This window comes from Grammomys surdaster, unplaced genomic scaffold (assembly GCF_004785775.1).
Source record: "Grammomys surdaster isolate TR1022 unplaced genomic scaffold, NIH_TR_1.0 842, whole genome shotgun sequence".
NCBI classification, from domain to species: Eukaryota; Metazoa; Chordata; class Mammalia; order Rodentia; family Muridae; genus Grammomys; species Grammomys surdaster.
In genome coordinates this window covers 553740-568439 of record NW_021605261.1, presented here as the reverse complement: position 1 = coordinate 568439, position 14700 = coordinate 553740, and the positions used below count along the sequence as shown (strand labels likewise).

At 40.0% G+C, this 14700-nt stretch overlaps 2 protein-coding genes across 6 annotated transcripts in view; one reads left to right on the top strand and one right to left on the bottom strand.

The window, feature by feature from the left end:
* Positions 1 to 14700, bottom strand: part of LOC114634049 (amine sulfotransferase-like) — a 71624-nt gene that overhangs the window by 2775 nt on the left and 54149 nt on the right. For 2 of the 3 annotated variants that reach the window (XM_028782678.1, XM_028782679.1), the window contains one exon: positions 12992 to 13930. The exons of the other annotated variant lie outside the window; for it this stretch is intronic. In XM_028782678.1, the coding sequence (XP_028638511.1) occupies positions 13809 to 13930 (122 nt within the window). In that variant the 3' untranslated portion in view covers positions 12992 to 13808. Of the gene's footprint in view, positions 1 to 12991; positions 13931 to 14700 lie in introns of those variants that run through there. 3 annotated transcript variants of the gene reach the window in all.
* LOC114634050 (RWD domain-containing protein 1-like) lies at positions 551 to 7329 on the top strand. 3 transcript variants are annotated; one of them, XM_028782681.1, is made up of 4 exons: positions 551 to 690; positions 3575 to 3708; positions 4174 to 4236; positions 7033 to 7329. In XM_028782681.1, exons 1-4 carry the CDS (start codon positions 668 to 670, stop codon positions 7155 to 7157), a joined length of 345 nt encoding a protein of 114 aa, XP_028638514.1. In that variant the 5' UTR covers positions 551 to 667; the 3' UTR covers positions 7158 to 7329. The 3 variants fall into 3 exon arrangements, with proteins under 3 accessions (XP_028638514.1, XP_028638515.1, XP_028638516.1); XM_028782682.1 differs by lacking the exon at positions 551 to 690 and adding an exon at positions 882 to 1662; XM_028782683.1 differs by lacking the exon at positions 551 to 690 and adding an exon at positions 3066 to 3183.

The following is a 14700-nucleotide window of genomic DNA, read 5'->3' as shown; positions in this document are numbered from 1 at the left end:
CTGTACTGCAGAACCTGTTGACCGACTGAGTGGGCTTGGTCACAGTAGTCAAAGATGGGTAAGAGTGTGCCTGAGGTCCTATAGACATAAGACAGAGGCATACATCAATAATGCTATATATGTTGTTCATGATGAGTAATAAGGAACAATATAGATGCCAACCTAAGCCAGGCACAGTCACCAGACTACTCTTTGCCCTAGACGGAATGAAATCAGGATGAAATCTTGTGCCTTGCACAGCTGCTGGCACTGCTCATCTTTCAAAATCTAAAAAGGGGGAATTATGCCCTCTCCCCAGCCTTGAGAAGGCCTTAAAGACTTTGTTTACCACAATAGACCAAATAATAGGACATAGGTGGAGTTACTCACCTTGTCTGCATGTGCAACCTGCCACAGGAACATGGAAGAATAAACTGCCCACTGAGCTTCTGGCTGTGACTGAGGATGAGTTCCCTCACCTGTCTCTGACTGAAACAAGAAGGGGTTTGGTGGTGATTTCCCTTTAAATTTAAGAGGTGGACATTAAACTTCAAGCTTTGATCAGAGAACTTTGCCTTGGCTTCATCTTTCTCTCACTCTCTATCCCTTTCTTCATTTCCAGCCTCCCTTTCAGGAGAATCTGGTTGGTCAATGAGCGCAGGCTGCTACAACAAGAGGCTCTGCTGTCATGCAAGTGGCTGCAAGTGTCAGGTAGACAGACTACACAGCACCCATGTATGTATGTATGTGAACAAGCATAGTCATGTATGTATGAGTCTATCTGGGAGCACTCAGAGCCTTCAACCAGAGAGCTTTGCGGGAGCTAGGAGACCCAACAGCATGGTGCTCTACCCTCCTGGTCTGTGGGATGACTATCTCTAGTCTAAGATGACTAATCCTTCCACTAGAGTCATCCAGCTAGGGCCAGTCCAGGCCAGGCCAGTAGGATGTTGGGAGCAAGAGGTTTTGTGGTCTTCTGTGCACATATCAGCTCTCTTTTTTCCATGTACATTTGTAGCAGGGGCTGGGTAGAGGAAATGAAAGGAAGAAAGGAAAGGAAGTAAAAGAAGGACAGTGGCCAAAGTAGAGAGGACAGGGGTAGCAACCAGAGTCCCAGAACCTGTTTATGATGCAAAGATGTGGAAAAGCTTTGTATTGCTTCCCTGGAGAAAGGAGCCTAAAACTGAAGTCTAATTGTAAGGAATGATTGTTAATGAGTTGTCTAAACGCAATAGATGGAAAGAATTAAAAACCCAGAAGAAGCATAGTTTCAGTAATGCACAATAAAGAAACCACAAATGGGGTGAACAGCACCCTCCTCTGTCATGCAACACACCCTCTCTTTCCTCTGTGTGGACCTGGAAAGTGGCAGCAAGCTAGGTCCTACAACAAGGAACTTTGCAATTTTCAGGGGACCATGAGCATTGCAGACAATATTTGCAAGGGTAAGAATTGCCTGGGGCCATACCTTTTTTACTCTATCTCTGTGTAGGTATATACTTTATGGTGTTTATCTACAGATATACACAAGTGGGCTTTGGTTATAGCACTAGTGTAAGTGTGATCCATGTGTCTCTTCCCAGACTGGATACCAGTGGTTGATGTTGTGTGGAACCTCAGACTATAGTTGGGGAACAATCTCTGGCTTTTAGGGCTGCTGCTGTAGCCAGCCTTCTGCTCAAGGTACCTTGGATCTGTGGGAGGGGAAATAGCTGGGAGAGGACAAAGGCACTTCTAAACACACGCGTAAAACTCTGTAGGTTGGAAATCAACCACACTCACTGGAACTCAAGGCTAAAAGAACATCAGAGCTCACTTAGTACAGACCACATCAGCTGATGCTCTGAAAAGAGAGGAAATGAGTCTAAGGTCACACAGCTTCAAGCATACGTTCTCATTTTAGTCCAATATACTCTCTTTTTCAGAAGCCATTCCATACCCATGACTTGCACACCAGCTACACACACACGAAGGTAACGTTGTACTACTATATACATACTCCTCCTCAGCAACCTGGCCCCAGACTCTTCTGGATAAGGCAGAAATGTTTAGGAGGTTATGTATTGAGGTATCAGCAGCCATGTTTGCACAGGGAAAGTGCTCAAGTGGCCCCAAATGGCACAAAGTTCAGGAGCTTGCAGGGCAAGAGCTGTTCCAGACTGGAGTGGGAGAGCTAGAGAGAATCATGCTTTGACTGACAGGTAAATGAAGTGCTTTATACTGGTGGTGTAACTGCAGGGGCAGGATGAGAACAGGCTCTCTCACATGACACCCACACAAACATATACATTTCACCTCACAAGTAACATCCATAAGTGCAGAAGCCAGGATAGCCAACCTCCAGAGTAGCCTCATAGATCCAGAAGTGTGCCCTATCCATCCCTCTGTCCAGAGATCTAAGGATTGGGGGGATGGTGCAATACCAGTGGCATTGATTAAGTTTAGGCCACACAAAAATGAGAAATAGAGAAGCCAAGGGCACTGGGGTCCTTTGTGATAATAGATGGGGTGTATCACTTACAGAGGGAGTAAAGATAGGCTCAAACTGAGGGTAAGCCCCAGTATCCAGGTAAGCTTTTTGATGGGAATGGAATTCAGGGTGTGAATGAGACACTTTAACTAACTTTGCTTACAACCATCCCAGACCTTCACACTCATGACAGCTGATCAAGAGAAGGTAAGTGAAATAGTTGATCAGATAAAAATGAGAAGAGAGGAAGAAAAGAGAAAGAAAAGGAAGCATCACAGAAAGTATACCTCAAAGGCTTGTTTTTCATATTCTGCACATCTCTCTATAGCTCAGTTGATATCTAACTTTGTTTCTTTTAATACATATATATATATATATATATATATATATATATATATATATATATATAATGTGAATATACTGTCACTCTCTTCAGACACACCAGAAGAGGGTATCTGATCCCACTACAGATGATTGTGAACCACCATGTGGTTGCTGGGAATTGACCTCAAGACTACTGGGAGAGCAGACAGTGCTCTTAACCTCTCAGCCATCTTTACCCCTCAGTAGCTTTGATCTTTTTTTCCTGATAATGTTAGTCACTTGCTTTCGGAAATCACAAAAGAGAGACTAAAAGGCAAATTTTCCTAGGAGTGAAATTTTGATTGAGAACAGATGACAGGTGATTAACGGATGACAGATTGATAAATCACGCTTGTGTGAGATCAGGAAATGTAAGTGCTTCCCAACAAATCCTTTCACAGTGATATAAACAGGGCAAACTCCAGACTCTAAAGTGAAAAAGTGGTGGCAGTGTTTTAAATTGATGTGGATTAAAAGCATACTAAACCAAGAACTTTCTTAATAGTAAATAGCTAGAGAGAGGGCAATGAGTACATTGCACATTATCTTTATTGTTTTAAGTTTTGCAAGAAGACTATTTTTAAAATTTGTCTTTTCCAGAGTAAGACACTAAAATTAAATAGAGAGCTAAACCAGGCAGACATCAGTAGTGTCTGTCCATGCTTCACTGTGTGGCTGTGGGTATCTAGAAGACAATCATTTGGCTTTATTTGTTAAATCACTATCTCATTGACATGACACCCGTGTCTTTCATTTTCTAAGAAACTGTTCCATGGCACCCCTGTTAACGATTGAGAATTTCTTGAGTTGGAAGACCAAGTTTGACGCAGAACTCCAGGAAATTAAAAAGAAACAAATGAAAGAAGAGGAACAAGCAGGGAAAAATAAACTAAGTGGTGTGTATGGTGCTCCCTGCCCTGGTCAGTCCTTCTACCCCACAGCCCACGCCATCTACACAGCAGGGATGACTGGGATAAATTTCCATGGCAACCATACTTACACTCTTCACACATAGTTCATAGCTGCTGCATAGTTCATACCTACTACAGTTCTGTTTTGTGTTTGGTGAGTCTAGACTTATAATCTAAATTCTTAGACAAGAATATTGAGGACTAAAGCCTTCAGAGTGATTGAATCATGCCCATAATTTTCCAGTCCTGGGGAGCCTACGCTTTTCATGTTTTCTGTCTTAGTGTGAATACATGCCTTGCATTCTATGCTATTGTACAATTAATAAATGTATTAATATTCCCAGAAACAGAAACATTCAAATTTGTTTTCTTGGGTCTTACCCTTGTAAGTGATTATAGGGGACGAAACAATGCTATGCTATTTGAATTAAGTATATTTATTTCATTTAGGGAACAAGTTATTGGAAACAGGTCATAATCTTGATACGTCCGATATCCAATTCTTGGAGGATGGTAAGATACTGTTATACTTCCTTGTGAATGTACTATCTATGAAAAGCAGAGTACTATTTTTATTGAGTGTAAAAATTTTCTACCAACCTGTTAAAAACAGAATTTTGAAGGTTTAACAGTTGATCAATTTATACACTCAATATAAATGTTAAATTGTATAGCAATGTATGTTTTAAGTTTTCAGATAACTTAAGCTCCTCAAGGGTGACAGTTATAGTATATAAGCCTCCTCAGCTGGAAACTGGTACAGCATGACATAGGTGACCATTTTGCTGAAAGTCTGTATGCCAGGTGTGGAAGAACTGAATCCATGGTCCACTCAGGGTTTATAGAAGCCTCAGATGTGGAACTTCCATCATCCTCTGAAGAGCACCACGCCCTCCTTCTACTGTGTGGTTGTTGGAGTTTCTTGTCCTTAGGTTTCACCTCCTGTTCTTTTTGCATGTATCATGCCCACCCACAGATGCTTACCTGCTGGCCTTCCTTCCCACTTTCCACACAGCAAAGAGCAGCATGGGTCACTTCCTACCTCCTGCAGCTGATGGCCTGCTTGTGTTTACACAGGCCCCATGCTCATCACACCTGGTTGAAGTAGCAACTTTTTCAGGTTGTACATCTAATTACCCTCTTATATCTACCCTTTCCTTTTGAATTCTCTAGGCCTGGCTTCTCAAACATGCCCTGGATTATCTGCTGGAGAAGAGTAGGTACTGCTGATGTGGCCTACTTCTAAATCATTCTTCTTAACCTTGCAGGGGCCTTGACTGGCACTCGCCCTCTTCTTCTTCCTTGTGATAAGAATGGAACCTAGGGCCTTGGTATACAATACACGTCAAATGCTTTGTCATTGAGTTACACTGTTAGCCCTCAATGTGTTTTTCTCCCTTAAATATATTATTACCTTCTCAAGCTGATAGTTCTATATTTTATTTTTATAATCTTAAAAACAAAACTAGAAGCTAGGCATGTTGGCTTATCATCTGTAATCTATGCACTTGGAGACTGAACAAAATTGCCTAAGTTTGAGGGTGTTCTGTTCTACACTGTGAGTTATAGGCCAGTGTGACTTACAGAGTGAGACTGTCTCAGACAACCCAAAACCAAACAAATCAGAAATTCACTAGGATATTCTCTTCTGCTTGGCTAAGGAATTTCAGCTCCCTCACTCATCTTATTCTCTTGTGCTTTAGAAACTTCATTAGTTTACTCCCTTCCTCCCTCCCTTGTTTCAGTAGTCTCTCACTGTATATAGTAGTGGCTGGCCAGGAAAATTGCTATGACTACACTGGCCTTGAACTCAGAGATCCTCCTGCGTCTGCCTCTGAGTGCTATGGTTAGAAGCATGCTTTAGCATGCTTGGTTTCAATTTTCCCTGACTCCTTTCTTCTCATGGGAAAAGGAATCTCTTCATTTCTAGTAGACTTCCCAGGGACCTGCTGAGTCTACCTTGGAAATGTACCCCAGCAATTTCCTTCTCTCATTTGAAGGTTTTATTGTTTTTGCCTGGATTTATTGTAGCCACTTAAATCCTTCTCTCAATGTCTTTATCTTTTTCTCTTTAAAGATTTATTTATTTATTTTATGTATAAAAAAGTTGGAAGGCATGTTATCGTGTACACTTCATGTGTGCTAAGTGGCCATGGAGGCCAAAAGAGTGTATTGTATCCCTGAAACTGGAGTTTTAGATCTGTGAGCCACCATGCAGGTGCTGGGAATTGAGTCTAGGTCCTCTGGAATAGCAGCCAATCCTCCGACCATCTCTCCAACCCATGAATCTCTGTGTGTTTTGGAGTCTTGAATATTCTATAGTTACTGCTCTGCTTCTGAGAATGTGAAACTCAAATTTAGCCATAAAACTTTAGAATTCTTTGATAGGGGAAAAAGTATGTAGTTCCATTTCAGTCTGGCCTTACCTGTGTTACTTCCAGATATTTTCCTCAAGGCTCTTGTCTTCTAATTGGAAATATCAAGATCTTATTGTGTTGTACGTATGTTTTACATGCTTTTAGAATTGCTTGTCCAGACATTCATGTTATGTTGGATTCAGGTGTTCCCTGAAGACGCTTGAGAAGCCTCCACTGCCCTTGACTCAGTTACTCTGTGGCCTGAACTCAGGGCATTGCCATTGTACTTCTGGCTGTGAGCCTAGCCTTTAATGGCTGAGCCATCTCTTCAGCCCTATAATATTATTTATATAGACTGTAATTTATATACGCTCTCTATATTCTCATTGGATTGAATGTCAGTAGATTAGCCTCTTAAGAGGGAAGGAAGATAATGTTTGCAAAGTTGAAGGAGTGCTGTGGTATCCTGCTGTATCTACTTCAGGCCATTTGCAGGGTGGGTCTGCTGAGGCGGAGCTTGACCAGTGCTTCTCATAGGGCTTAGACATTTAGAACCTTTGCCATCTGTTATATGTAAAGGGAACTAGGCAAGTCCCATCTGACAGTCAACTAAGTAAGAAGTTACAGCTCAGCTTGGGCTGTGGGGCTAGTCTCAGTGATGGTCCACCAGTGAGACCTCATTTTTAACTATACCTTGCTACATTGTCATTTAGTATTCTTTGAGCCTGTTTTAAAATAGCCAGACTTTAGGCTATGACTGTGAAGATTGGAGTTGCTCCTATATTGTCAGAGTCTCTGCTGATCAACTTCAGAAGGATTTGCACTGGTAGCCTGGGAGTCATCACTATCCCTGCCCCTCTCTTTTCCCCAAACACACACACACACACACACACACACACACCAGTTGTGTTTTTTTCTGGATTATAAGGTAAAGCTGTTTTACTCTTCACAGCTGGGAATAACGTGGAGGTGGATGAGTCATTGTTTCAAGAAATGGATAATTTGGAGCTAGAAGATGGTGAGGATGATCCTGACTACAATCCCGTTGCTCGAGGGAGTGACTCCTCAGACAGATAGACTGTCCCTGTCTCCAGAGAGATGTGACCACCACAGCATCTGTGACTATACTGAGAGGGTTTGGATCTTCCTTTCGTTTTTTTCTAAGAAAAAACATTTTTCAGGAGAATATTCTTCTGATAGCTTTCATCATTGAACTCAATAAACTGCCCATAAAATTGCAAATATAAAATGCTTATTTCTGCTTATTGATGAACAGTTTAGATGTTTGATCATTTAGTGTTGGAGAGAGTTCCCGCCTGTATCACTGATGTAGGCTGCTGCTGTAGATGCATGGCTTTACAAATGAGGAATTGTCTTGACTCACTTCTATGCTGGAGTCAGTGGTTACTTTGGATTTCAAGTGCCTTACAAGAGGAATGAGTCAATAGAACAGTAACCCACCTGGACTCCTAGTGCCTGGCTCAATAATTTTGAGTTATAACAAAATTAGAAGCCCAAATATTATGTAGAGAGGAATAAAATAGACTTTATCACAGTGGTGGTAGTATTTGAAACAGAATTTGAGGGGTTTGAGGTATGTGTTCCTGGGCCTTTTGTAGGATAGAGCCAGAAAAAGTGTATCTCAAACTGATTTTAAAATAATTCTGTCTCATTGCAGCAGATCTAGAGGTGTTCTAACATACATTTCTGACTGAGTCAGTGGCCTATTGGTTTGTCTTACCTGGGTTAGTATTTTTCCTGCCAGTTAGCCAGTCCAAAGACTCTCTAGGGACTGTTCATTATTGCAAGAAAAATAAATCTAGACACATACATATGGGATGCCCTCTTCATACTAAGTTGAGATGGTTGGTTGGTGGATCAGGTAGGTGAGCTAGGCTTCCTGCAAGCTACCCATTCACTACAGTTTTAAAAGGTTGACTTGACCCTGGTGGAAATCACTTGTAATATTTCAAGTACCTACCTTCCATCAAAAATGCCTGTCACATACCCACAAACAGTCTTAACCTCAAACTATTTTTGGAATGAGACTTATGACTAAAATCAAACTGTTTAAAATATAATTAGTATGCTGGGATTTGGTGTTATTGTACTTTAATTCCACCATTTGGGAGGCGGAGGCCGGAGGATCTCTGAGTTTGAAGCTAATGTGTCTATAGAGTGAGTTCCAGGGCAGCCAGGGCTACACGGAGAAATTCTGTTTAAAAACAAACAAACAAAAAAATAAACAAAATGAAAAACATAAAATTATCATTATTGAATTTAATAATTTTTGAAGATTTTTTTTAAGTTGGTCTTGATGCCAAGTGATAGCAATAACTTTCTGCACTTCTATGCAGAGAGCCAAAAGCTTGTGTATGTGAGCTTTTCTTTTCCATACAAGAGATGTTGAGAGGCTGATCAGTAGATGTGTAAGAACCTGGAAGAAGCTGTTCAGTTGGGGGAACTAAGCATCTAGGACAGTGTGCCAAGGTCAGTCTTTGACCTAAGTGCCAAGGAGTCCCTCTTTCTTCATGTGATTATAAGATTTTTAGATGTTTTGGTAATGAAGTGGGTTTCCACCTTGGTCTTTCTAGAATGTAGGGAAAGCAATGAAAAAAGGCAACCTGGCTACTTCTATTGAATCTTCAAGATTTTTCACAAAAATATGAATCCCTGTTGAATTCACATTCTGGGTGAGAGCCCATGATTCCAGTTGTGTACCAGGCTGACTGGTAGGTGTGGGGAAACTTACTTGGTTTTTGTTTCTATTTGTTCCAAGACATATGAGAATATTAGTAGGATAAAAAGGGAAACACATCATCATGCTGGATGCCTTGGCACAGGAGCACTGTGGAGGGAATATGTAAATTATGGGAAGAATGAGAATTCTCAGGAGTGTTCAAACCAGTCTTCTCTTTATACCCACATTCTTGAATAAACCTCATCCTCCCATCCCTTCACGCTCTTTGCCAGCAAAGATACTTAGGTGCAACTGGAGAAAGTGCTAACTGAGGCAGCATGTAAAGGGTTAATTGAATATTGTTCAGTTGAGATCAGACTAAAAGGAAGGGTCAGTGTTATCTCATTGAAAAGAGGAAAAGAGTTCATTACTCTTCACAAACTGTGTGTCTAGAATATGTGTAAGCAGCCAAAGATGAGCTCTTAGATTCCAGAAGACGCCTGTGAGTTGTTAACATGTGCCCTTTGCCCATTGTTGGTACCATAGGCTTCAAATGTAGGGAAGTGAGCTATCTGACATCACTTGAAGTGTTTTGTGTCAGGTTGAAAGACAAGGCAGGAGTATGTGTCAAGGCGATCACCTCCTAACATTGAAGGAACTATCAGTAGTAGGTGAAGCTCTCAGAAGCTGTGGAACATGTAGTGTGTACACAGGCAAGTGACATTAGCTTGTCATGCAGTTTGCCCACAGGTAGGTGGCATAACCACTGTCTGCGTACCAGACACACATGCTGCTAAGAAGATAGTAAGTTGTCATGCTGCTGCTGTTAAGGTAAAAGTTCATGTGACCTGTTTGTCAGTTTACTGGTATCAAAGGATGGCTAAAGAGATTGTTTTAATTGTTAGGACACATTCATCAAAGGACTTTTTAATTTATATCATCAAAGAAAAATGACCTATGCTGATTTTCATTTTATATCAAGAACTAATTTTGCATTCTCTAGTGAGAATGACTGAATTGCCACCCAATTCTTATCGTTGATCCAACCTCAGTTAATTGCATAGACATTGTAGATATGCAGTTTAAAACACACAGATTTGTGTTCCATTTGATTACTGGGAACAGTCACTTAATAGTTCCATAACTGGTAACAGTGGACAGCTGTTACATGCCATTTGTGCTTTGTGGTAGTGTTACTGTTTTGTCCTTTTCCCATGAAGAGAAAAAATTCAGTTCAGTCCAGAGTTTTACTATTATGACCATCACATTGGGAGATACTACAGTGAGTAAAAGACCTTGTCTCATAATCATGAAGCCTGACTTTTATCCCTAGGACTCTGGTAAAGCCAGACATGGATGTAACCATTCTCTCATAGAGAGTTCTTATAGAGAGATCGGAGTTCACCTAGCTTACTCCCACACATGTGCTGTGGCATGTATATGCCTGGTTAACATGAACGTATGTATACATACTGTACAAATGCAAAGGTTTTTTTTTTTTTTTGGTTTTGTTCTGTTTTGGGAGGTATTTTGGGATGTTCTAGAACTTGGTCTATAGACCAGTCTGGCCTTTAACTCACAGATATCAACCTTTGTCTGCTTCCCTAGTTCTGGAATTAAAGGTCTATGCCAATACTGCCTGGCTATGCAGACATTTTAAAAAGAAAATTTATGATTGTTTCAAATGGTGGAGAATTGGACTAACATCCTCTAGTTTTGTAACAACTGCCATGGGAGTGTGAACTTACTGAGTTTCTGATTCTTAGTTTCCTGGCCTGTAAGGGGAAGATAATGAGTAATTCATTTCTAAAAACAATAAAGCTGAAGGCTTTAAAGAAGATTCAGTGTTCAAGAGCTCTTGTTCTCTCTTCCATAGGATCTTAGTTCTGTTTTTAGCGTCCACTTGAAGCAACTCACCTGTAACCCCAGCTCCATGGAGCATCATAACCTCTTTTGACAACTGTAGGCCCTACGATCACTCCCATAGTTACGTGTAATTACAGAATTCAAAAGAAAAACTGGTCAGCTGTTTTAAGATTGGTACTAAGTAATTACCTTATAATTATGGGTAGTAGAATTCACATATGCAATTTAATCAACAAATTTAAAATTATATTATTTTTACAATTTGTCCTGGTCTTCCTTCATTTACTACGTGAGTTAAACCATTGGCACAAATTTGTTTCCCTGATTTGATGTGTAAAATTCAATCATGAAGACAGAGCTCTTCCTTCTCACTTTACAGTTTTCTCAATAATTGAAGAACTCCTTAAATGTATGTGTTCTGTTTGGATCATCCCTATCCCTGCTGCTAAACTCTTTATGGATCACTCAAGACACACCATCCCAACATCATGACCTTCAAAAAAGTAGATTTGATTTCATTTCTTTGCTTCAATTGGCCAAGAAAAAGAAGCCAGAGAAAGATGAGACACTTGGGAGGGTGTTTCAATACTTCTGTTCATGAGGATGGTTGCTCAGGGGATGACAGAATATGTCCCTGACACGATTTTCCCTCAGACTCTTTTTCCTCCTTTACATTTGCTATGTGATCAAAAGTTTGTTCATTTCTGGAGAAAAAGTGTGATTAAATGTGTTAAATAGAATTAAAAGTTACTTAGAGACCACTTACCTGTCTGAACCCAGTTACTGCCCTCTGCACAGTTCAAACCTTCTGATTAAAGGAAGTAATTGATGAGGACAATATATAAATGAGCACCACAACATCTGTTCATTAAAGCTAAAGTAAGTACATATTTGGATTGTTGGAGTCTACCACTGTAGTGTTTGAAGGTGGCTAAAAGATCTATACCCATTTGAATCCTATCCCACAGCCTGGAACTTTTACTACTTTCTCAAAGTAAGGATCATTCCTGTTTTCTTAGCTTTCTCTTATTTTTATGCTTTCTTGGACAGAAATATTGTGTTCCTTTGAGATCTGTCTATTGTTGCTACTGGGTGCTCATTTTTCCAAGGATGTGGTATGGTAAATCATGACAGGAAGCTTGGAGGGTAGAGTGGGTTGAGACCCCAGAAACTCACACTTGCAACTGTAGGCACCTCCCTGTTCCCTCTCAAATTCCTGGCCTGGAATATAAACCATCTTTCCCATAAAAGGAAATGTGACCTGTAGTCATGTAGGCCCAGAACAGAGTTCTCCATGCTAATGAGGTCCTAGAGGCACTGAAGGTTTAGCCAATAAGCTTCCCTTCCCAGACATTCCTCCCTCCAGTAGGTATTTAATCTCAGGTCAACACTGAGAAGTTTGTAAGGTAAGCATCCTTTTTCTATGATGAACAATCAATAACAGTTTAGAATCAAGGACTGTCTCTTTCATTGAGAACCACTGTGGGGAGAATGAAGCAGGCCTTTGCTATAGAACCACTGCATAAATCACCCGTGGAAGGCTCATATGCACTCCCAGCCTTAACTGCTGTCAAGCTAAGGACTTCACCAATGAGCAAAGCCAGAGCTACCATTACATCCAGCCCCAGATTAGACACCATCCCCAGCCTGTGTCATAGACTCTACTCTCAACTCCTCATGACTCAGAGGCATGACCAGGAGTTTGGGAACCCCTGGTCACAGCCTCCTTGTGGGTCCATGGACCCCAGATAGTTTATTCCAGACATGTCTCTGTGGTTTTCATGCACCAACTAGACGCCTGTGAGTTTGAGAATACCAGTTTCAGCTTTCTCATATCTTAGACTGCTCTTTCCCACTCCCCAGAGGAGTGCTTGGTCCTTCCCTGAATCCCAGCACCTACCCAGTGGCAGTCTTGGATAATTGCAGTCAAGTTCCCCTGGGAATCTATGCCTTATAACTTCATTGCACCTGAAAATCCATTGCTCAATCCCCATTTATCATTATAAACCAACAACTCTGATTCTTGATAACAAATTCTGCTAGGAACTTTGAAAGCCACTAGAAACTTAAAATCTCACTCAACAGTCTCTTATAATATATTTCTATTATTTCCACTTCTACAACCTCTGCCCCTAATTTTTTTTGTGATGTCCTGTGCTTCCTAAACTCCTTCTTTCTTCTCTCTTTTTCTTTCTTTCTTTCTTTCCTTCTTCCTTTCTTTCTTCCTTCCTTCCCTCCTTCCTTCCATCCTTTCTTTATTTCTTTTCCCCTCTTTCTTTCTTCCTTCCTTCCTTTCTTTCTTTGTTTATTTATTGATATTGAGTCAAAGAACTCTGTTACTTAGTGATACTGTGGGTTGTTCACATCGATCTCAAGGAATTTATTGGGCGGCCCATAGGCTTAATCCAGGTTCTGTCGCTTGGTAATGAGCTGCTGTGTGTCCACCATTTCACTATCACCAAGGCAGCTTAGGGCTTCTCTCCACCACTGCTTCCTTCTGCCTGCTGTCTCCACCAGCCGCAGAGACTCCTGGCTCGCGTCCAGCAAATGGAGGCAAACTACAAAATTAAATCTTAAGTGCATTATTCATACATTTTGGTAAAATTAGTAATGACATCCGTTGTGTGTAAATACAAAACTCATCAAACAACACAATTCACCAACAAAAGTTGATACTTTACTAAGGGAATGAGTACATCCTCCCTCTTTTCTAGTTCTTAATCTAAATGGCTATTCTGCCTCCCTTCAATGCTCAGGTTTAGTTTTCCAAATTAAAGGCTCTCATTCCTCACACATTCTTGACTCAGTGAAAGTCAAAGTTTTATTGTAATAATGAGAAGTTGTTTAATGTTTTTTCTTTCAAAACTGTATTGTATGTGAGAAGAAAAAACTGTGCATTGTAGACTACTCCTTGTAGACATTTTTCTATATCAGAAAGCACCATAATTTATGACATTAGTACACAATACAATTGCGAACTAGAACCCAAACTATTTTAATTTTGAAATTTGAAATCATTTCTGAATCTCAATGTAATTAACATTTATATAGTTTATTCATTTTGATCCTTAATAAAGCTTGGCATTTAATGATTAAAATATTGAAGATATTAATATTGATATTAAAGCAAGTATTCTTCTGAATGGGTTTTTCTTAATTTATTTTATGCTGACATTAGACTTTTATTGTTCATTTATATCCCAGATAAACTTCAAAGGAAAATTTGTCATATTCCTCTTGAATATCATGTCAAATCTTTCATTCTGCTCCACAGTCAAATGGTTTTTCCAGTCTCCAATGGTACCTAATAGGATAAGGACAGGGACCACATAGAGGTAAGTAAATGAAATATTCAAAGCAAAGGTCACTCTTATCAACCTCAGTATATTCTCCTACCCATATAAAATAACTATGACTTCTCTGTGGAGTTTTCTGCCACAATTTGTTTAGTACAAGAATGTTCAGTAAAAGAAACATATGCAATAACACATTAAACACTCTAGCACTTGATTGTCCCATATATCAGCTGACCAATCATAGCCAATCTTTATGAAGAAATAAAAACCTTATCAAATAAAAATACATGAGAATTTTTGAACTGTATTTTACCATATGTCAAGCATCATACTAACCATGCATTTTTTTTTGTTTGTTTTTTCAAGACAGGGTTTCTCTTACAGCCCTGGCTGTCCTGGAACTCACTCTGTAGACCAGGCTGGCCTAGAACTCAGAAATCCACCTGCTTCTGCCTCCCAAGTGCTGGGATTAAAGGCATGTGCCACCACTGCTCAGCCCTAACCACGCATTTTAACCAATAAAATATAACAGGTCACATGGTTGTAGTTACACATGTTCATGTTTGGGTCTTCTATTCTGTACCATTTGTCTATAAGTCTTCTTTGTGCAAGTGTCATACTGTTTTTATTATTATATTTCTATAATGTACTTAGAAGTCTGAAATGAAAATCCCTGCATTATTTTATTGTTGGTGATGGTAGTCATAACTACTTTAACGATCAAGATTTTTTAGTAACATATTAATTTTAAGATCCCCGTTTTTACATTTCTGCAAAG